At 35.6% G+C, this 23,883-nt stretch overlaps 1 protein-coding gene across 9 annotated transcripts in view; it reads right to left on the reverse strand.

The window, feature by feature from the left end:
- Positions 1-23,883, reverse strand: part of TRDMT1 (tRNA aspartic acid methyltransferase 1) — a 64,121-nt gene that overhangs the window by 3,660 nt on the left and 36,578 nt on the right. For 5 of the 9 annotated variants that reach the window (XM_067704397.1, XM_067704371.1, XM_067704372.1 and 2 more), the window contains 8 exons: positions 15,622-15,693; positions 14,961-15,026; positions 14,142-14,211; positions 13,575-13,658; positions 11,812-12,170; positions 9,128-9,185; positions 7,948-8,077; positions 498-1,009 (listed from right to left, as the gene is read on the reverse strand). In XM_067704397.1, coding sequence (XP_067560498.1) covers positions 909-1,009; positions 7,948-8,077; positions 9,128-9,185; positions 11,812-12,170; positions 13,575-13,658; positions 14,142-14,211; positions 14,961-15,026; positions 15,622-15,693 — 940 coding nt within the window. In that variant the 3' untranslated portion in view covers positions 498-908. Of the gene's footprint in view, positions 1-497; positions 7,410-7,947; positions 8,078-9,127; positions 9,186-11,811; positions 12,171-13,574; positions 13,659-14,141; positions 14,212-14,960; positions 15,027-15,621; positions 15,694-18,119; positions 18,197-23,883 lie in introns of those variants that run through there. The other 4 variants (XM_067704340.1, XM_067704404.1, XM_067704350.1 and 1 more) reach the window with 3 other exon arrangements.

Genomic DNA, 23,883 nt, shown 5'->3' on the forward strand with positions numbered 1-23,883 from the left:
ATAAAAGTTAATTCACAGAATAGGTATGTGGAATGGGGTCAGAGGGCAGAGTTCCCTCCCTAAAATCTTAATGCTGTGCTACATTCCTTAGATCATGATGGCAAATTCAACTTACAACAAGAAGCTGAAAAGGAAGACAAAAGCAAGCTCTGAAGATAGCAAACTACAGGTAGGTACGTATAAATGAAAAAGGGACAGTGAGTTTTGTCTTTCAGAAGGAAGTAGAATTAAAGATAATTAAATAATGTGCACCTACACTTTCTATGGCATACCGATAGAGAGGTAATCAAGAATTAGCATTACTATTTCTGAGATTTTCTTCAGACTGTTGTATAAGGTAAATGATGATAATTTGGTCTAAAATATTATACACATTTGTTTAGATAAAATAAAGGAATGTTTAAAAAATTGAAATTAAGTAAAACACTCAATATTTTAAACAGGGCAGAATTAGAATCATCATTTTAGAAACAGGAAGAATTATTTTAAAAAAGTAATAGATTCATAAAGCAACTTCTTTAATTAACATACACAATATACAGTTTCTCAAGTTCATATAGTACACCTGTTATGACACTTTACAAAATATTCATGTAGACATTAAAATTCTAATGTTCCCAAATTTGTCTATACCGTAATATTATAAAGGGAATATTTTACATATATATTTAACAATTTCATATAAAAAGATATTCTCCTAAAGAATAACAATAATTTTCACCTTACAAAACACAGTAATATAAACTTAAGGAAACAAAACGGCATTTTCCTGATAAATCCAAATTCTTATTAACGAGAGAATAAGATAATTTAGTTGAATTTTGTCAAAATTAATTCAAAAAAGAATTTCAGAGTTATTATCTGGATATAATGGAATACTGCCACCATCTTTCAGAGTTACTTAAAAATTATTCACATAGGATTTTGATTAGTCGAGCTACTACATGCACATTGAGACTATTTCCAAGTAGACGATAACGCTGTTTGACTGTTGTCTTCTCAGGAAATCCTAGAAAAGAAAGGTAACAATTTATAATACAATCACTTGCAATATTAACTTCCAGAGATAAAAGGATGTATTCTTTAGTAAAAGCAGCGTGGTTATTTACATAAATAAGTCCCTAAGGTATCCATGAAGTTCAAGTAACAAATGAGAATTTGGAGCCAAAAATATTATATAACATTTCATTGCTTACACAACGTGATATTATCATATCACTTATCATATTTGCTCAGTACACACATGTACACACATAACATCCACAGAACTAATAGAAATCTGAGCACTAGTACACTTTAGGAAAAGCAGTGGCTACCATTATTTCAGTTATTTAATAACAGCCTTCAGGAGACAGAATTCACATACTATAAAATGCAGTTTTTCTTTTAAAGGGAGACTTATTTATTTATTTATCTATTCATTCATTTATGACTATGCCACATGGCTTGTGGGATCTTAGTTCCCCAGCCAGGGATTGAACCTGGGCCCTCGGCAGTGAGAGCGAGGAGTCCTAACTGCTGGACCACTGGGGAATTCCCTAAAGTGCACCTTTTTAAAGGGTACAATTCAGTGGTTTTTAGTATAGTTGCAGAGTTTTGCATACATCCCTACTATTTAATGTCAGAACAGTTTCATCACCTCAGAAAGAAAGCTGGCCCACAGTTAACATCATACTCAATAATGAAAGCTAAAAATTTTCCTCTAAGATCAGGAACGAGACAAAGATACCCACTCTTGCCACTTTTATTCAACATGGTATAGAAGTCCTAGCCAGAACAATTAGGCAAGAAAAAGAAATAAAAGGAATCTAAATTGGAAAGGAAGAAGTAGAACTATCACCATCTGCAAATTACATGATATTATACATAGAAAACTCTAAAGACTTCATCAAAACATGGTTAGAATAAATGAATTAAGTTGCAGTATACAAAATAAATATACAGAAATCTGCTGATTTCTGTACATTAACAACAAACTATCAGAAAGAGAAAATAAGACAACAATCCCATTTACAGTCGCATCAAAAAGAATAAAATACTGAGGAATAAATTTAACCATTGATGAAAAAATTGAAGACACAAATAAAGGTACTCCATGCTCATGAACTGGAAGAATTAATATTGTTAAAATGTCTATATTATCCAAAGCAACCTACAGATTTAATGCAATCCCTATCAAAATTCCAATGGCATTTTTCACAGAAATAGAAACCACATCCTAAAATTCCTATGGCATCACAAAAGATCCCAAGTAGCCAAAGTAACCTTGAGGGAGAAGAACCAAGCTGGAGGCATCACGATGCTCCCTGACTTCAGACTACATTACAAAGCTAAAGTAATCAAAACAGTATGACATTAGCATAAAAAGACACAGAAATCAAAGGAACAGAATAGACAGCCCAGAAATAAACCCACACATATATGGTTAATTAATTTATGACAGGGAGCTGAGAATATACAATGGGGAAAGGAAAGTCTCTTAAATAAATGGTGTTGGGAAAATTGGACAGATACATGCAAAAGAATGAAACTGTACCACTATTTTACACCATACACAAAAATTAACTCCAAATGAATTAAACACCTGAACATAAGACCTCAAACCATAAAACTCCTAGAAGAAAACGTAGGTGGTAAATTCCTTGACATCAGTCTTGTCCATGGTTTTTTGGATCTGACTGTAAAAGCAAAGGCAACAAAAGCAAAAATAAACAACTTAGACTACATCAAACTAAAAAACTTCTGTACAGCAAATGAAATAATGAGCAAAATGAAATGGCAATCTACTGAACAGGAGAAAATATTTCCAAATCATAAATCTGATAAGGGTTTAGTACCCAAATTATATAATGAAGTCATAAAATTCAACAGCAAAACAATAAATAATCAGATTAAAAAATGGTCAGAGTACTTGAATAAAAATTTTTCCAAAGAAGACATACAGAGGGCCAATAGGCACATGAAAAGATATTCAACATCACTAATCATCAGGGAAATGCAAATAAAAACCACAATGAGATATTACTTCACATCTGTTATAATGGCTATTATCCAAAAGACAAGAAATAACAAGAGCTGGAAGGAACATGGAGAAAAGGGAACTCTTATGCACTGATGGTGAGAATTTAAATTGGTGCAGCCATTATGGAAAACAGTATGGAGGTTCCTCAAAAAATTAAAAATAGAACAATCGTATAATCCACCAATTCCACCCTGGGTATTTATCCAATGAAAACAAAAATACTAAGTAGAAAAGATATGTGCACCCCCATGTTCATTGCAGCATCATTTACAACAGACAAGATATGGAAACAACCTAAGTGTCCATCGATGGGTAAATGAAAAAAGAAAATGCACACACACATACACACACCATGGAATACTACCCAGCCATAAAAAAGAATGAAAAGGACCTTGAGGGCATTATACCAAGCGAAGTCAGAGAGACAAATACTGTATGATCTCACTTATATGTGGAATCTAAAAACCAAAGCAAGCAAACAAACAAATTTAAAAAACCAAGGTCATAGATACAGAAAACAGATTGGTGGTTGCACGGGTGGGGGAAAAAAGGGTGAAATGGGTCAAAAGGTACAAACTACGAGTTATAAAAATAAATAAGTCCTGGGGATATATAATGTAGAGCATGGTGACTATAGTTAGCAATACTGTATTGCATATCTGAAAATTGCTAGGAGAGGTCTTAACAGTCCTCATCACAAGAAAAAAGAATTTTGTAACGATGTATGGTAATGGATATTAACTAGATTTATTATGGTGGGTGATCACTTTGCAATGTATACAAATGTTGAATCATTATGTTGTAATGTTGTACATCTGAAACTAATACAATGCTATATGTTAATTATATACTTCAATACAAATTTTTTTTAAAAAGAATGCTGGCACCCATTAGCAGTCACTCTCCATGTCCCCTCCCTGCCCCTCAACTACTGATCTACTTTCCGTTCTAGAGATTGCCTATTCTGAACACTTCATACAAATGGAACCATACAATATGTTGTCTTTTGTCTCCGGCTGCTTTCGCGTAGTGCTTTCAAGGTTCATGCGTGTTGATTCTGGAATGTTTTTTAAAAGCAAAGTATTCTATGTTTAATATCTTAGTCCTTATAATAACATTATGTATTAACAATATTATGTATGTTGTATAATACGACTATAAAATATAGTGTAACTCAAACATCAAGCACATCAGTAAAAATTATCTGATCCGAGGGAAAAAATGGCTCATAACATGCACCAATAGTTCATTCCTCTCTCTGTCTGAATAATATTCTATCTTATGGATATACCACATTTTATTTATTCATTCATTCATTAATAGACATCTGGGCTTTTTCCCTACTTCTTGATTATTATAAACATTGATGTTATGAACATGTACGTACGTATATATGTATGTGTTAAGCTTTTTTCAGTTCTCTTGGATATACACCTAGGGGTGAAATTGTGGGGTCATACAGTAACTCTGTGTCTAACATTTGAGGAACTGCCAGAATGCTTTCTAAGGCAGCTGCACCATTTTATCTTCCCACCAACAGTGTACAAGGGACCTGATTTCTCCACAATTTGTTAACACTGTTATTGTCTGTCTTTTTGTGAAGTGGTATCTTACTGTGGTTTTGATTTACCTTTCCCTAATATCTAATAATGTTTAACATCTTTTCATGTGCTTATTGGTCATTTATCTATTTTCTTTGGAGAAATGTCTATTGAAATCCTTTGCCCACTTTTAAACTGGATTATTTTTCTTTTTATTGTTGAGTCATAAGAGTTCTTTATATATTCTGGATACAAGTCCCTCACAGTTGCTTTTTTACATTCTGCTTCCACAAACTGACATTCTCATACTGAAGTTCAATTTGCTACATTCTTTTGCAAAACAAAAGGGCCCACAGATACTATATTTGCTGGAATAAAATCTTGCACATACCACCGTAAAAGACTGTCCATGCGTAAGAGTGGATGCCAGAATCTTAGCTACAATTCCAGAATTTCACATTCAGAATCCTTTGGCATAGCAATTAAATATAGGAAAAGCAAATCAGGTAATAAAGGAAATAATTAAAGAGAATTAGAAATAGCAAAATTTCAAAACCTGATAAAGTTGCTTCATCAACACTAGACATTATACTTACTGCAATAAAATAACAGTGATTACCATAATAAAATGATATTTGCAATTGAGCATGATCATAAAATTGCTATTATAAAGATAATATGTCTTAGGCAAGCACATTAGTCATCTCAAATTATTTACTTCAAAGTAGCCAGAGGTAGAAATACCTACAAACTTTTAGACTACCCCTAGGACGATGCCTTGAGATACCAAGATTATATCAGAGGGGAAGAGATGTCTGAAAACAAACAAGTCAGATTTGTAAAAATTATATATATATACAAACACATATATACACATGCATGTGTGTATTTTACACATAGATATTAAAATCTAAACTCACTTGTGGAAAGAATTACATAATTTTGTAAAGTTAAAAGGTGACTTTTTAAAAACTTAGGTACATTAAAAATAATAATCCTCAAAAGCAAAGAAACCTAGAATTAACAAGGTCAAGAGAGCAGCTTTTATTCAGTAAGTGTCGGTTAGTGTCTGTCTCTTCCAAAGCCTGCTGTCTCATGAATGCGTGCCACTGGCCACAAAGAGAACCAGGGCAAAATGTGTGGGAGAGTCAATGCGAATCCGTCATGGCCGGTGGACAAGCAACTCAAAGAACGCCCATTTTGGACCCAGGGTCCGTGACGTCAGAGGCACACGTGCAGGACAGTTCTGTCACAGGGCTGCTCAGTGGTGACAGCAGGGCACTGACTATACACATATGTCACATATTAAAATAAGGTAGGGCTTCCCTGGTGGCGCAGTGGTTGAGAGTCCGCCTGCTCATGCAGGGGACACGGGTTCGTGCCCCGGTTCGGGAAGATCCCACATGCCGCGGAGCGGCTGGGCCCGTGAGCCTGCGCGTCCGGAGCCTGTGCTCCGCAACGGGAGAGGCCACAATGGTGAGAGGCCGGCGTACCGAAAAAAAATAAAAATAAAATAAAATACGTAAAGCAATGAAAAAGGCTTTCTCCCATGTATTATACATATATTTTCAGAGAACTTCGAAAAATCCTATTTTACCCCTTAGATATTTTTAAATACTGAGAAAAAATATTTATGAAGTAAAGGCTATAACATCTACCATTTAAAATATAAAAGCACGAATTTTATATTATGTGTCAGATAGGTTGTAAGCATGTGACATACGTTAACTCACTTAACTGTTACAACAGCTCTATGAAGTCGGTGCTATAATTATCCCCATTTTACAGATGCATAAACTACGGCAGAGAGTGGCTTCAGTAGGGCTAAGATTCACACTCAGTCAGTCTGACTCTGGGGTCTGTGCTACATTTCACTATTACCAAAGTGATTGCTACTGCTTGAAAAAATAAGCACTCAAATAAAACTTAGAAATGAGTTGCTGTTCGACAGTAAATCTCTTTTCTCTCTGTGGTAGTACAGAAAATACCTTTGATTGCTCATCCTAAAATATGAAGGAAAAAAAAAAGTAACCACAACAGTAGACTGGGAATTAAATTCCTGAGTCCAATTCTCAGTTCTTTGTTTCACTGATGTTCTCACTCACTTTGTGACATAAACTAAGACACAGAAAGTCTATGTTTTCTTAAAACACACTCCCCGGGATGTTTCATACTGAATGAGATCACCAAGAAAAAGGCAGAGAGTACAAAATAAACCTGGTTGCTGTGACTATGCTTGGAGAATCAATTACCAAGAGGGTAGTCAAATTCTGTTGGCAGTTTGTTCCCAATGTACAAAAAGATGCTTTCCAAACCTCAACTGTAAATCCATTATTTAGATTTTAAAACATGGTCTATGTTTTAGGACTGTATTAATATTACAACAACATTAGGTTTAGCGAAGTTTGGCTTTTCTGCATTCAAGTTCCCAATCAGTTATCAAAAGCACATTTCCTCCTTGTGCAGCCCTGGAAGCATGTGAGGGAGGTCTGTGTCTCTCCCTTCCCATGAGCCAGGTACTAGGAGCACACCCACCGCAGCCCAGGAAACCGATGGCATCCACACAGCAAGAGCAGCAGCGCCAAGGAAGCGGGACCAGGGAGGGGCGGGGTGCTCTAAGAAGCAAAGGCGCTGTGTCCAGTCTCTTAATAGCAACAATCCCTGGCTTTCCTCATTACTTGTCTTTCTCCCTTGGCAGTGGTATCTTCATTTTTCTTGAGAGTCCATCTTCAGATTCCCTAATTTCGTGTCAATTCTGGCATCTGTGCTCCTGAGTCACCCTTACTTTCCATTAGGAAAGTTCCTTTCTAGACCACCTCTCCACTTTTTCTTTTCTCCACTGAAACCTTGTAGGGAAGGAATCAATTATATCAATTATATAATTGATAAGAGTGTTATCTCCGAGGAGTAGAAGTACAAATACATACCTCCCCACCACACAAAAATAAATTCCTCAATTGCCTGTTAATTTCTTCATTAAAACAAAGACAATTCTAGGCATTCTTTCATAAGATCTAGTGTGAGGTTATTCGAATAGTACTCCTAGAAGCAAAAAACTAAATTCGAGAAAGAGATGCTATTAACAACCATCTGTAGGGAGAAGTGAGGAATTGCTGATTTGGCCCTTCTGTTCCTGCAAAGCACCTGGAACCATTACTGGAGTGAAAGGAGAAGGGGAACTGAGTCTGAAGGGAATGAACTGGGGCAGGTTATGAAGAAAGCAGACACAGGAGGGAAGGAAGATGTCAAAGATGGCACCATCAGGAAAGGAAGCGCTCTCACATCCGTCTGGGCAAGGGTTTATTCATAAACTATGCACGAGTCCCTAATGAATTTTGAGACCTTTAATCAGTGAAAGCTGGGGTCTGCATGTATCCCACATACCGAACTCTGGAGGAAATCCAAGGAGATTTGCTATTTCTTTAGGAGTGAAAAATCGAAGTTGAAGCATTAACAATCTTGTTATCTTTTCTTCTTGTGACAAATTGGTAAGGGATTTGTAGATATTCTCAATCTGTAGGAAAACATCCAAAATAACTAATAAAGTAGAGTGCAATTAGACTTGTTAAGATAATATCGTCTATTGTGAGACAGTTTAAAAATGATGGACATAGTCTTCTGTAACACATGGCAGCACAGGGTAAAAACATCTCTGTGCAATGAACTGTGTAACTGGCTCATCAAGGGCCTGGTAAACTCAGAAAACAAACAAAACCTTAATGCTGAATAGATCAGGATACTCTCAGTGTATCTGTCATTTTTGGTCCCTCAAAAATTAACTCATAAGAATAGAAATAATAAATGACAATATAACATAAAAGAAATGTAGTGAAAGATACAAAAAAGAAACTTGGTCAACCAATAAGTCGATTTTACAAAGCAAATAAGCAGCCATTAAAATGTTTACTATTTATGACCAATTTTATCAAATTAAGATATTTTCTTAAAATGATAAAATATATTTAATAAATATGACTTCTCAAATCCAGACACTCGTTTGTCTCTGATAGGGTTTTTAGCAAGGGTAAATTTTATTAACAGTAAGAGTTTAAATCAGCATAAAAGAAGATAATGTGATTTCACTTCAAAATTATTCAGAAGTATATAAAACTTTCAATATATCAAGCTTGTATTCAACCATGATACCGTAAAGAATTAGCAATTGAAGTATTAATAAAAAGCCTTCCTAAAATATAGATTTTTTTCCCTAACAGGCATTTTTATAGTATGTGCTCCAAAGGAAGGCTCCAGTACTAAGATATTTATGCATAATTTTAGAGAACATTAAGTACTGTACTCTGCATTTCAAATTACTCTTTATGGAATAGAAAGAAAAACAAAAGGTAAGAAGAAAAAAAAGAAAGTAAAAACATAAAACACTTTTTGTACATATACTCATATCTAGCAACAAGAAGATTTATTCTATAGTAAATAATTATTATATACACATATTCATCCCAGTTGAACATGTAAACTTATTTTAACATTCTCAAATTTTAAGTATTAAAGATAATTTTATTTAAAATAATTTTCAAATATTTTAGTTCTGCAGCATGCATAGTACCTGCACATCCTCTGTAGTCTGCAACACAGATCCTGTCCCTTCTATGTAGCGTCCATAACTAAAAAATTAACACAAATATTTTGTAGCATCTAATATATTTGCTAACGCTAAATTTCTTAAATATTTCTTGAATCAATCTTACATAGTTGTTAATACATCCTTCTGAAATATTCTAAATAATATCACATAAATATGCTTTGTAATTAAAAAACTTACCAGGTGAAAGACATAAGATCAGTCTGTTGAAAATTCTGAGACACTAAACTTGGCATAGTTTTTGTTGTATAAATACTAGTCTGCATATACATTATTGTCATTTTTAAAATGTTCATCACATTTAAATGCATAGAAAGTATGCATTTGTTATGACTTTATATCTAAATGCTATTCAATACTGACATCCCTGCCACATTAGACCAAATGTTATGTAGGTGAAAATAAATTGCTGCTCTTTTCTTATAATGCCTGAACCATCATTTCTTCTCATGAACCCAAAACCGTACTCTCCAGTCTCATGACAAACTCAGGCCCACCAAACGTGCATCTGCCTCTTACTGTAACACTGTATGTTTTTACTCTTTATCATAAAACAATCAGACTATTGTTAAAAATGTATTAAAAATACCAAACACTATAGAAATGCAAGGTATTAGTAATATTTCTTTCCCTAAGATCATTGCCAAGCTGGCTGTTTGACATTTTTTCCTAATAGATGAATTTAAAATAGAAATTAGAGAAAGTCACCATCAAAGAAAAGCTGTTTTCTTATATATCACGTGTGTGTGTGTGTGTGCTTATATTATCTACACTAAAATAGACTTCTACAATAAGGCTTCTTTTATACCATTTTTATAATTATAAAAGAATTTCAAATTTGTTTTTTATTACAAAATTGATAACCCCTGTTTTATGAGAGTCCTAAACAGAACCTAGCAGACTTGGAAATACACAACAGCTGAGTGAAGTCTTTTAAGGTAATGGAAAGCAATAAACCCATTCCCCTGAAAGTACAAGGGCAGGGTATGATAAAGTCAGGGTGAGCCTGGTATGATTACGTCGGGGGCATAGTGTCTTGTGCAAGACAACTAGCTAGTAGGTAAAGAGAGAAGGCTTGAATTTTTTTTTTTTTTTTTAAAGAAGATGTTGTGGGTAGGAGTTTATTAATTAATTTATTTATTTTTGCTGTGCTGGGTCTTCGTTTCTGTGCGAGGGCTTTCTCTAGTTGTGGCAAGCAGGGGCCACTCTTCATCGCGGTGCGCGGGCCTCTCACTATCGCGACCTCTCTTGCTGCGGAGCACAAGCTCCAGACACACAGGCTCAGTAGTTGTGGCTCACGGGCCTAGTTGCTCCGCGGCGTGTGGGATCCTCCCAGACCAGGGCTCGAACCCGTGTCCCTGCATTAGCAGGCAGATTCTCAACCACTGTGCCACCAGGGAAGCCCAAAGGCTTGAATTTTTAAATCATACAACTACTTATCAAAAGAGCTTCAGTGAAATTAACAAACAGGGGTAGGGATGGACCTTTTACAAATTTTTCTTGAAGGGTCTAATTTCCCCCCTTCTTCCTAGGTTTAAAAAAAAAAGTTGAGGGGCTTCCCTGGTGGCGCAGTGGTTGAGAGTCCGCCTGCCGATGCAGGGGACGCGGGTTCGTGCCCCCGGTCCGGGAGGATCCCACATGCCGCGGAGCGGCTGGGCCCGTGAGCCATGGCCGCTGAGCCTGCGCGTCCGGAGCCTGTGCTCCGCAACGGGAGAGGCCACAGCAGTAAGAGGCCCGCATACCGCAAAAAAAAAAAAAAAAAAAAAAAAAAAAAAGTTGAAAAACACTATTTCTTGAGAAATAATCCAAAGGATGTCCCCTAAATGTCCATCAACAGGTAACCAGTAAAAGAAATTATGATATACCTATACTATGAACATATGAAAGTTCTTTAAGCACCCATAGGTAATAATATCCAAATTATACTGCACAATGAAAAAAAGTGCACATAATAATGAATATAGTATGCTACCATTTACTTAAAGGAGGGGGTAAAAATATACATGTATATTTAAACACACCTCACATGCCATACCTCTGGAAGACTAGAGAGTAACCTGAAATCATCGGTTGCACGTAGGGAGGGAAACTGGATGAACAAGAGGCAGAATTGGAAGGGAGTCTTACAATCTTAGTTCCTTTTGAATTTTGAACTATAAGAATATACTACTAATTCAAAAAACTAAATAAAAGTTAAATATGCTATAATGTGCTCCAGGACATTCAATGTTATTTCTTCATATTAAAATTTAACTTCTTCTTGTACATTGATCATGAAAGTGGACAGAAATTTTTGAGGTACCATAAAAAGAAAGGTGCTAAACAATTAGCAATTCACCATCTATAGAAACCATGTCTCCACTGTGGGTAATTAAGCTCCTACGAAGGTCGCCAAACGATGGCAGTGTCTTCTATGAGCACTGTTGTGGGTTGTGCACACCATGTTCTGCCAGAAGGAATTTTCACTTGTGCATTCTACTGGAACACGGAAGCAGGCGATGAAGGGTGAAAAAAATCATTCCAGCAGAAACATTTTTTTATTAAAAAAATCATTCCAGCAGAAACATTTAGAAGAACTAAGAGAAACAATAGTTATGAAAACCTGGTTATTTTGGATATGCCACGAACAGAGACTCTTTAAAACCTACCCTTTCGTAAAGCATGTGGACCTTCTGCATGTGGGCTTAACAATGTCTAACAAAAGAGCATATCGCAGCAATGACTTTGGCGGTAAAAAGTATGAATTCATGTCAACGTCATCTTCAAGAAAATCTCTTAGCATTCGCACAGAGAGATCACTGTCCTGTTGACGTTTCCTGTCAATTTCTCCTGCAGTTTCAAGCTTAAAAAGAATGGCTTCTTTTCCAGAACATTGTGTGCTGCTATCAAAGCAAATATTTGGCTCAATTTTCTTTTCTTCAATTTTCTTTTCTTCAGTTTTCTTTTCTGCATCTATCGTATGTTTTTGTGGATGTTCAGATTCAGTTTGGGGGAACTCCATCAGTACCTGGCATTAAGTAAAAATACACAAACTCTCAAAAGCTTTCTTAAAAATAAAAGACATATTAATAACATCCACTCAACATTATGTAAAAAAATTCTTTAGCTTTTACTGAGTTGCCATTAAAAAGATAGAAATTGAGGTTTACTAGTATTTATACAAGTTATTACAAGTTTTTCATCATATAGTGTTAGGCATCAGGCTATAGATGATTTATTTCATGAAATTACTGCTTTCTGAATTAACAAAACCATTCAACAAAGTAATAGGAAGTATGTTGAATACAGAGACAGCATTATATTTGGAAAAGAAGTTGAAAAAGCAACAGGTACATTTCCAGAAAATGTGTTTTTGATCAAAGTTTGCCATTCTCCTTCGATTAAAAAAAAAACAAACTAGAACATACCCATGATCTAAAGGAAAATTAGTAATTAAAAATGAAAAACACTCTTCACCCTGAAAGGTTATTTCTATCCCTGAGTCCCACAGGAAAAACATGTTCCTGCAAAACAGGTAACCATTTATAAAGTCCTATTTTGGGAAAGAAAAAACAGTTCCAGGAATTTTTAATGATGACGCCTTTGTTCACATACTTTATATACCGTTTTTGGAACTGCCCACTATTAAAGGGAGATATATTGCTATTTTATTATATAACACAGTATTGTATAATACTGATATTGTATTACGGGGGATTCAAATGATACTACTGAAGCCCTGTTAGTAGGACATGACTTTTGAGTTCTTACCTGTGAGGGTTATAGAGAGCTTCACTGGACCACTGAAACTCTGTTATCCACACCAATTTTCAGCAGAAGCATATAAAATTGCTAGCATAATGAGAGATCCTATATATAGCAATTGAGCATTTTATTCTAGCTTGTGCTAATTATTACCATTTTTTAATCAGTTAAGGCTAAATAGCATAGATTTCAAATAAAATGCAACTGATGTGTGAAAATACTCAAGCCATTTTTAAGATAGTATACCATTTTATCAGAAGTGGTCAATGGCCTCTATTGAGGGAGAAAAATAATAGATGCAAGAGTCAATGGTCAGAAGAGAAATTACAGGGGGAAAAGAAGGATAACAACACTAATGGTAATTTTTTTTACTTTTAACTTATTTTCTTTTCTAATGATGAAAGAAAAGTTTCTGGTTTTGTTTCAAGCAATTAAAGTGGCATCAGGAGGGTGGAAAGGCCTACAAGACAGACCTCAGGCATAGTCTATATTACAGGCACAAGAGGACACACATAAACCTCTGTAAACATACTCCAATAAAGATGTTAAAAAAAAAAAAAACCTCCGCAAAGTAGTTCCTGAAAATAAATTAGCAGACTGAGATATATTTACAACAGATAAATAATAATGACGATGATGATAACAACAATAATAATAATACTAATACCTGACCAGGGGCTTGAAAAGGGAACGGCACTGACTGAAGCTTTGCAATAAGGAAATACCGTAGCCTTGAATTTGGAATGCCAAGCTGCAAGTGAAACAGGGCAGTTAGCTGCTATAGGATATTAAAGAGATCTGTGTCAACTTTTAGCACCTAGTAAAAAAACTCATACAGTTATACATTAGTTTCTGCCAGACAAGATTCTATTAGCGATTTGTGGAAGACTTCTCTGTAGCAAATTCTTAAACCTTTTAAACTGTCACTCTGTACCTTTGTTTGAATGAAATAAAGATAGAATCAGATGAATCATATGTCTATGAGTCACTTTCATTTTATATTTCCCAGGTAAAAAGTCAAATAGACATTCTTACATTCATTATGAATAGTATAGTAATCATAAAAAAATAAAATTCACATACAGCTATAAAATTCAGATAGAGAAAGTAATAACCATGTCAGAACTAACTGCAAGATTTACCTATAATATTATCCAAAATGGAGCCATTCTTTTTACTGAATCAAATTCCCTTTGGGAAAATTTGTATAAGAATTTACAACTGCAGTACTTACAGAGGTTGGAGACAACAGAAATTCTTGGTACTGAAAGCCACAATTTCCTATTGTTTGTATTAACAGGTCTCTGAAAAGGCAAAGGGAAAGAAAAAAGCTTTCACTCTATAGTTCAAAATAGGGTTCTTATATAAAATATTATACATAAAACTTCATTTTACATGAAAACTGTACCTCCACTTAAGTTGTTTAGAAAAAGGATAATCCTAGGTCTTTTTTTAAGTCCAGTACTTGAAAAATTACATTTCTCAAAAAAGAGATAATCCCTATTATAAATAAATAAAGCTACCAGATAATTTATAAAACTGGTGAGTTAGAATCACCAATCCACTCATGATAAGCTTACTATAGGAATGGAACTATATCTGTAGCCAATCAGATGGGGGAACACTGTCATAGACAGCAGGTCAGTCAAGGACTTGGATGCATTCTCTCCAGCTGGGCTACTGTCTGAAAGGGGCCTGACACAGGGCTTGCTTCTTCAACCCAACTGTAGGACAGAAAACGCCTGTCAATAGGACAAATTCTTACCGAAAACATTCCTACTTCTAAAGGAACAGGCACCAATGTAAGCAGCTAAAATTGAGAAATCATTCCGGAAAAATTCAAACATATCAAAATGGGAAAGAATCAGTTGAACCTAACTTTGTGATACTTCACGTTACTAACTATTCAAAATCAATATTAACGAGTAAACTTCATAACATATATAAAATGTCGGAATATACACATTTATTTTTAAGATCTTCATTTCATAACAGCTCCTATTATAAAATATACCAAGTCTAAGATGAACACAGGACAAATACATTTTTTTACCTTGTAGAAGATACTTCAAAACCTTTAACATTTTCTAAAAGAATATACTTTGGTAATTTTTGTAACCTAAAAAAAAACAAAAACAAATGGAATTCTAAACATCTCATTACTAAGAAGTAAGAAGTAAAGAAAATCCTTACTTGTGGGAAATATGAGGTAAGTAATTGTCCAAACTCTTTTTATGAAAGAATTTTATAAGGGATGGAGACAACTCATATTTTATTCCTTTCCCCCATAAACAAGGCACACCTGATAAAGTTAACATTTGAAATGTTAATTTCCATGGAAGTTTAATGAAAACATGGGTTTGCACAGCTCAAAGGGCTGACATTTCCACAGAATGGAGGCTTCTAGGGTTGGCAGCACAAGTTTCCAGGCCATGGGCGACAGCATTCACTAACATTAGCATCATTTGCACAAATACCGAGCAGAGGCAACAGAATTCAGCTATTAGGCTGTTAACGCCCTGTCACTCACTTTTACCGGCAACTGTGGAACCGACAAACATTTGCAGTTTTACTCTATCAGTCACGACAGAAGATAAATGACTCGCACAGAACCTGTATAAGATGCTGATCTCTATAAAATGACAAACATCATGTTCTTCCAGATGTAAAGTTTTACATTTAAGGTAAGCTTGTACCGGAATTTAAGTTTTTACCTTGGGAGAATGTCTAGAATATGTAAGAAGCTATTTGTCCTTGGATCCGTCACATCACCTTGCAGGCCGATTCTAAAGGGTAAGGAAAGTAAATAAGTTCAGCAAGAATCTTACATAAAGGTATCAAATCACTTTTAAAAAGTCAAAACAGAGAACTAAAATTAGTTGGTCCTCACAAAAAATATGATCATCTCTGTTGCTACAGAGAACAAAAATATATGTTTTCATTTAATTTAAAAAAGCCTTGCCTGTCTAATAAATACACTTATTATCAATACAAGATAATATGTCCAGATGACTTGCATGAGGCAAAGAAGAACAAGAAGTCCACGAAGAATAAAATCAATTACCCTCTTAAAATCACTTTGTTCAGGAAAGACACACACACACACACACACACACACACACACAATTAGCTAATGTCTCACCTGCCCAGGTGAGACAACAAAAGTTCAGAAGAATGAGCTGGTTGGGCAGGGTGGCAGTGTAGAGTTGATGGCATTGGTAAGTAATCACCAGCTAAGCAGATGAAGGTAGCAGGTAAAACTAGAACTATCTTGTCCAATGTAAACAGGAGAGACTGAAGCTGAAGGCTTGATTCTACACGAAGGAGTTGCAACTTGGCTAGACTAAGTAAGTCAAAACGGGTCACGTGAACAGGCAGAATTTGGACTAGCAGTTAAATCTTGCAAGTAACATTCGATATGATCAAGAAGCAAGCAGAAAAGAAGACATATTGGGCGTGAGTCGTAGCAACAGAGGACTAGGGTTTAAGGCCTTGCTACTTACTAGCTTCGTGGTCTAAAATAAGTTACTTGACATCAGTTATCAGTTTCCTCACACCTGACAGCAGGACCAAAATCATCAGTGGATCTGAGGCTCAGATGGGAGATTAGAGTGGACTTGAATAGATTCCTCAGAAATCTTGGTTTCCTCTCATTTTGTCCCTTTCCTCTCAGAGTTCCAAAGATGATCGTACTACAGGATCAGACACTGCAGCCGTCAGCAGCTGGAGTTGGGCTAATACAGAGTGGGAGCAGCAGTAGGGAAGACACAGGGGCCCCACTGCAGTGATATCTGAGGCATCACAGCACTGGGGCTGCATTCTGTCCTGAACCTCCCACTTACTGTGGTTAAAAAGGCCATAATACACTTGCACAGGCTCGGAGCCATCTTTACGTGGAACGTCCTCCTTCACTGATAAATTCCCAACCTGCTTTCAGACACAATACAGATATCACCTCTAAAAGAATTCGTCCCTCCTGGTATATGCAGCAACATAACACCTCTCTCCTCCATGCTCTCATGGCAGTTTCAGCATTCATTTATTATATTCCTTAAATCACATTATAAGATAATTATTTGTCAGTCATTCCCCATGGACTATAAGTTCTATAAGGATGGGAACTACAGCATCAAAAGCAATACCTCACGTGTAGGTGCACAATAAATCCCTGGGGAATTAATTTCCTAGAAAACTTGAAATAGATCAAAACTTGGATGGAAATTAAGCATGAGAATATTTATTTAAATTAGAATTTTTACTACATGTTATATCCCATTTAAAATCACATTATGTGTTTAAATAGGACTATATATTAATAGTCCTATATATTAATAGGACTATAAAATAATCAAAAAGTCCTGGCTCTGACATTTTCTAATGGTATGGCCTTGGGAAAGTTACTTAACCTTTCTATGCCTCAGTTACTCACCTGTAAAATGATGATGATACTAATGCCCATCCCATAAGCTTGTTATATTAAATGACATACTCCAGTAAGACACTCAGAGGGTTACCACTATTATCATTATTACTTAAAATAACTGAAATATTATTATTTAAAGTATCTAAATGAAGAGGGATTAGTCAAAATTTTCTCTAAAATATAATTCCCTGAAATACATAGCCAAATAAACACCATATAATAAAAAGCGGTCTTGGAACACAGCTTTAAAAAGTCATTTCATTAATTGTATGTATTATTAAATGTACCTATCAATTTGAGAAATTTAAAATTCACAAATGCATTCTTTTTTTTTAATTTTTTTATTTTTTACAAATGCATTCTTGACTAGCCTTAAAATTTTACAGGTAAGTAATTTAGGATTTGAATATTAACTATGGAAATTTACTTTGATTAAACAGTGTTCGGAAGATATTCCTGAATGCTCATTAGTTTAAATAATTTAAGGTAATTTGGGTCAGAAATAAATACTGTTTCTTTGGTAGGTATTAAGGAGGTACCATATAGTCTCTGCATACCTACTATTGACCAAATTACTGTGTTTATCTGGCAGTAATTGCTTTTTTCTTTATGATTAATGCTGAATTATAAATGTGTGTAGAGAAGAGGAATTATTGATGAACAATTTCAAGACTAGGGAAATGCAGCTGATGGACTTCAAGGTGTCTGTGCTTGAAATTACAGTGTGATTTGATTGAACGAGTCCTTCAAAAGTACTCTTCCTAACAGAGAAATATTTATTATACATACCTTGTGAATGGCTGACAGGGAGGGCTCATTAAAATCATATTGAAAGATAATCTGTCAAACTCTTCTAGTGTAATACCCTAAGGAACGAACATGTGGGGGGAAAGAAAAAATATAAAAACATGCGTAGAAGGGGGCAGAGGAAAATGCTAAGTAATTACCAGTAAATACATCAGAAATTGTGACACTTAACTTCATTTATAACACTTAAAAGTTTATAAAACACCTACTACTTTTTAAATAAACTTTAGTTAAACTAATTTTCCAAAGCAATTTTGTGAAGAAAGTCGAGCAGTAAGCTGAAGCTATGAAAAATTAAGTGACTTCCCCCAAACTCGAGAGCCAGCCAAAGCAGAGCTGGAAAGCTAGTTTCCTAGATGCTAAGTATTTTGTGCCTCTATGACACCTCAAGTCCAAGACTGCCGTGATTTCTGGAATCAAACATGGAAAACTTTATTTTATAACTAATGATTTGCAAAGGATCTAGGGAATTTTTTAATACCTCTCTATTAATATTATTTATTTAGAAAACGTGATGTATTGACCAGTCACCATCCCTTTCATGTATGTCTCTGTCAATATATCACCAAATGGAAAAAGGTCCCATTTTCAGATATCCACAATTACTATACTGTTTTACAGTTGTGGGTAGTCAAAGGACCTCAAAAGATTGTAGATAAGATTAATCAAAATAATCCCTATTGGGCTAAATAGTTTTAAAATGTACTGTTTTGCTCCTATTTTATATACACTATCAGAAGACAAACAGAGAGAAATACAAGTCATGGGTTTGCCAATTCTCATTAAGCTCTCTTAGTGTACACTCTTACCCAGGAATTTAAAGCCATAAGCCCAGAATCACAACATTCCTAATTACAACACATTTCTAAGAAGTTTGAGTTCGTGAATAAAGCAGGAAAAGCTTTATTCTGAGTTCTGAAAAGAGTGACTTAACCTGGGGAGCACATCAGTTTTCTCTACTGTATTAAAAGTTTGAATGTACATGTCTATCGTTTTTAAATCACAGGGTTTTAAGTAGTTTAAGACATCTATGTAAAAAGAAATAAAAATGAAATACTGAAAAGTTCCTGAAGCACCTCTGGATCCCAGAGTTCTAAAGAAAACAATCTGAAAATCATACACTCAACAGTCTGTCAGGAACCCTGGGGCAGGGCAGTAAGATTAGCACACATACTCAAGTTACACAGCTGGGCAGCACAGGACTATTAGGAAAAGCAACTTATTTATTTCACAACTGATTGTGAACAGATTAAAGCTGAATTCCTAAAATGAAAATAAAAATCAAATATTTTACATAAGGAGAATCCTTAAGTCTAGAATCTAAAGGAAGTAAACAGAGTTAATGCCTCCAATACTGTTAGACATAAAAAAATTTACAATTTTAAAGGATTCTTGGAAAGAGCGATTTTTTTTTTTTACAGTACAACCCAAATGACAGAACAGTTATGCAAAACATAATCGCTCAATTAAACCATTCACAATTGTCTTTAACCTAGCATTCTAGGTCAATGAATGTGTTGGGATTCAAGAAAGTAGTTACAGAGATGCATGGATTAACGTTAATAATTTGATATTTTAACACTAACGGAAATCAAATTCTGTTTCCATAAACAGGCCATTCAAGCTAATAAAAACATCCTTGCTTTCAGAGAACATTAGATCCACTCGATGTGGTAACACTGTTTATCGCACGTTGATGAGCAACTTTGTTTGTCCCCCTACTTGTTTTATTACTTCTTTTCTCAAAAAGCTTCCTGGTTATTCTTATACTTAATTTTCATTTAAACTTTAGGGAGACCTTGGTAGATTAGAAAACAACAACTTTTGACTATTTTAGTGAATTTATTGTTAATCTAAAGAGAAATAAAATTTTGTGGCACAAGGTAAGTCTTCAGTAAAAAGTTAGTGATATCTCCTACCATTTCCTGCCCTATGAACTCTGATGTTATTTCGTTCATGAATACTCATGACAGTTAGATCTTTCTTGATCACTGTACGAATCATCATTATAAAGTAATTTTCTGACTCGTAAATGCTTTTTGCTTTCAGACAGATCTTACCTAATACATATCAGTTCTGAAACCCCTGTTATACTTTGTTATGATTTGCCTGGCATTTTTTCATTTTTTAGGCACAATGTGTTATTCATTAAACAAGGTTCATAATTAATCCACCAATATTTCAGAGCATCTACGACACACCAGGCATTGTGCTAGTCTGGGAATACAACAATGAACAAACCAGACAAGGTTTCTCTCACATATTTATACTGCAGTGTCTAGTAATTTTCCATTTTTTCAGAGATAAATTACAGATTTTAGTTTTATTACTATTTATCTTTGTAACTGGTGAATCCTGCTCCTGGTTAAAAACCTACATGAGGGACTTCCCTGGCGGTCCAGTGGTTAAGACTTTGCCTTCCAATGTAGGCGATGCGGGTTCAATCCCTGATCAGGGAGCTAAGATCCCATATGCCTTGGGGCCAAAAATCCAAAACAAAACAGAAGAAATATTGTAACAAATTCAACAAAGACAATTTTCAGGCCTGACTATAGGCAACGAGGAGGGCTTCACCCAGCGGGTGTCAGGGGAAAGCACCCTCCCGGCTCCAGACTTGGTGCAAGGCCAGCACCTTGCAGTCTCCGAGGGCAGGGCGGGTGCGAGCTCTCAGGCCCCCAGCAGCTCATGCTCTTCGTATATTTGCATTCCTAGGTCTCTTTATCTGAGGCCTTGCACAAAGCCCTCTTCAGGCGCCATCTATTTCTGCCAAGGCCTCCGTCTAGGAGGAAGAGGGGAACCCTTGAAGACACTTCTCCCGCTATGACTAACGCTTGGCCCTTCTCACTCCCAGCCTTCTCACCACTGCCCGCGCTCTCTCCCCCAATGCCAGGGGCTCCTCAACAGTGAGCAGACCCCCACGTCTGTGCTGATCACCCCACCTTCCAGCAGGATGCTGTCCCCTGGGGAAATGGAACAGGGGGCGTTGGCGTTTTCTCTGTTTTTTAGAGACTTGCTTTTCCCACCACAGCAAGTAATTAAGGCTTCACTCTTTCATTTTTGCCCTGTTGCTTTAATCAGCTACTCTGATCCCTGACAGCTCAGCTGAGCTCCTGGCAACATTAAATAATGTCCTAAAAATCTATAGCTTCATTTATCTTTCAAAGAACAGACATATTTTTTGAGTCTCACTTTTCCTTCCTACTCCAATTATATTATTATTCTTACACTGCAAAGATTTATAACATTCTCACCCTGCTTCCCGACCATTATTTCTTTCCTAACATGGCAGCTTTATTCCTGGGTTCTCCACTTTGATTCATCTCCTGCTTAGTTAGATTAAGTGACTGAGTCATTTTTTCAGTAAGGGTTCATGGGTACTACAGTTCATGAGTTGTTGGAGGTTTTATTTTAGGAATTTTTTTCATCTACTTCTGTTAATATTTTTGTCCTGTTTGTTTTATTTTCTGTTTGCTATTCTGACAGGACTTTCATTTCTATAATGGTTTTATTTTTCTCATCTGTTTTTTTTCCCCAGACCACTGACACTCTTCAAATCTATTGTCTTATTATTGTTTTTTGATCTCATGTATACATTTATTTGAGTTCTTGTTTTAAAGATATTGAGCTTTTAAGGTTTCAAGCACATGGAGACATGTTTTTGTAATTTTCTTCTGCTTCTTAATATGATTTTTCTGTGTATATTCTGCTTTTTTGTTTCTGTTACTTCCTTTTAAAAGTACTATACTAGGAGAGTCTCAAACTGGCTCCTTTCTAATTATTAATTTTTTAATGGAGATCACTTGAATCTAGAAGTTTGCTAAAAAGGCGAAAGAAAGAGCAGTAGCTCTATTCAGGTATTTGTCACCACACTTTCTGGGAAGAACCCACAGAGGCCTTTAACTTAAGACCATGCCTCTGTCCCTAACCCATGCTCTCGCATTTAGGATGAGCAGGAAGTCTGCAGAGGTTGTAATGATGCTTTCAGCCCAGTGAGTTGGAATTCTTTACTGTCTCTTCTTGACTTTGAACAAGCAATTGCTGGGTCTGCTTTGCCTGCTCCCTTGTCCTTCTTCCCTTCTCAATTCTGCACAGGACACAGAGAGGTCTGCATGAAATTCTACCACCCTCATTCACCTGTGTCTCATCACCACTGCATTTGACACTACTCTTCCCAGTTTTCTTTTCTGCTTTGGTTTATGGCTAAATCCTATTTTCATTCATAATGGTTTCCCACCCCCTCTTTTCTTTTCTTATTTCTATTAGGAAAAGAAATAGAGTTTTAGAAAAGAAGTATCTTTTTTATGCCACAGTCAATCAGAGGTCCCAAAGAAAACTGTTTACAAGTCCAACTTATGCACTAAATAGTAAGTTCCTGAAGGTAAAGACTATCTCTCAGTCATATCTGTGCTCCCTCTAAGGGCTCAATAACTTGCATGAAGTAAATGTTCAAATGATCAGAATAGGTTGCTTCATGAAACTTAAAATCCCTGAAGTCTCTCATTACTCCTAAGTTCTCCATTAACCTTCCACCCCCTTTTTAAACATGACCCCCAAGGTAGTTCTGATATATTTGACCTGGACATGGTACACTCTTTCCACGTCAGAACAGGGTTGAAGAGAACATCCTAGAAGAGACTAAAAGCCGTGGGAAGGTAGACTGTCTTTTGTCTCATAGACACCATTTTAATGAACTGATTCTCTCCTTTCAAATGACCTGGAGGTACCTCCATTCTTCCCTCTCCCTAGTGTTCTTATATCATATGCAGATAATACAATTTATTATCACCTATTAAAACTGGTACTGAAATAGAATTACCACTAGAAAAATGGACACAGATGTATTATTCTAAATGCCCCCAAATTTCTATTGGCATGTAGCTGGGAATGCCAATCAGTCCCCAGATATGTCAAGTATTTCAGTTTCTCTTAGAAGGTAAAACAAAAAGGAAGGTTAAGTTGGTGAACATAATGGGTGCTTTACTGAGATTCTGTTGTTTTTTTATACTTTGTTTAGTGGGAGAAAACTCTTGCTGAATTGGACATTTGGCTGCATCAACTTTTAAATATTTACATTAAATTTAAATTTAGATTAATTTTTTCTAATAAAATAACTTTTGCTATCATACTCTATGTCAGAGAAATTCTGGAACCTAAATGCATATCATCTGCCTATTAGAGTCAATTCAAAGTTACTTTTTTGTAGGTATCTTTCTTCTGACCCCGGATTTATTTTTGCCCTACGTCCATGATGAGACAGGTAGACTGACTGTACGTTGCCATGAAGTTTATGAAATGCATTGCTACCAGTGACTGGAAAGATGATGATGTCCCCATAGTCCTCCTCTCTATGATGCCCAGGGGGAAAGATATTCTGTTCTCAATACGAGGGATAGACGTTCTTCAACACGTAAGTAGATTATTTCTACCTTTTGGATACCCAATCATAGAGCTAGGAAATGTTCCCATTTCATACTGGCTGAAAGAAAACTTAAAACAAACCTGTTGGGTAAACAAAATGTGGTATACCTATATAATGGAATATTACTCAGCCAGTAAAAGAAATGAAGCACTGATTCATGCTAGAACATGGATGTATGGAAACATTATGCTAATCGTAAGAATCCAGACCAAAAAAAGCCACGTATTATATGATCCCATTTATATGAAATGTCTAGAATAGTCAAATCCATAGAGACAGAAAGTAGATTAGTGGTTGCCAGGGGTTGGGGGGAAGGAGAAATGGGGA

The sequence above is a fragment of the Pseudorca crassidens genome, chromosome 1 (genome assembly GCF_039906515.1).
Source record: "Pseudorca crassidens isolate mPseCra1 chromosome 1, mPseCra1.hap1, whole genome shotgun sequence".
Taxonomy (NCBI): domain Eukaryota; kingdom Metazoa; phylum Chordata; class Mammalia; order Artiodactyla; family Delphinidae; genus Pseudorca; species Pseudorca crassidens.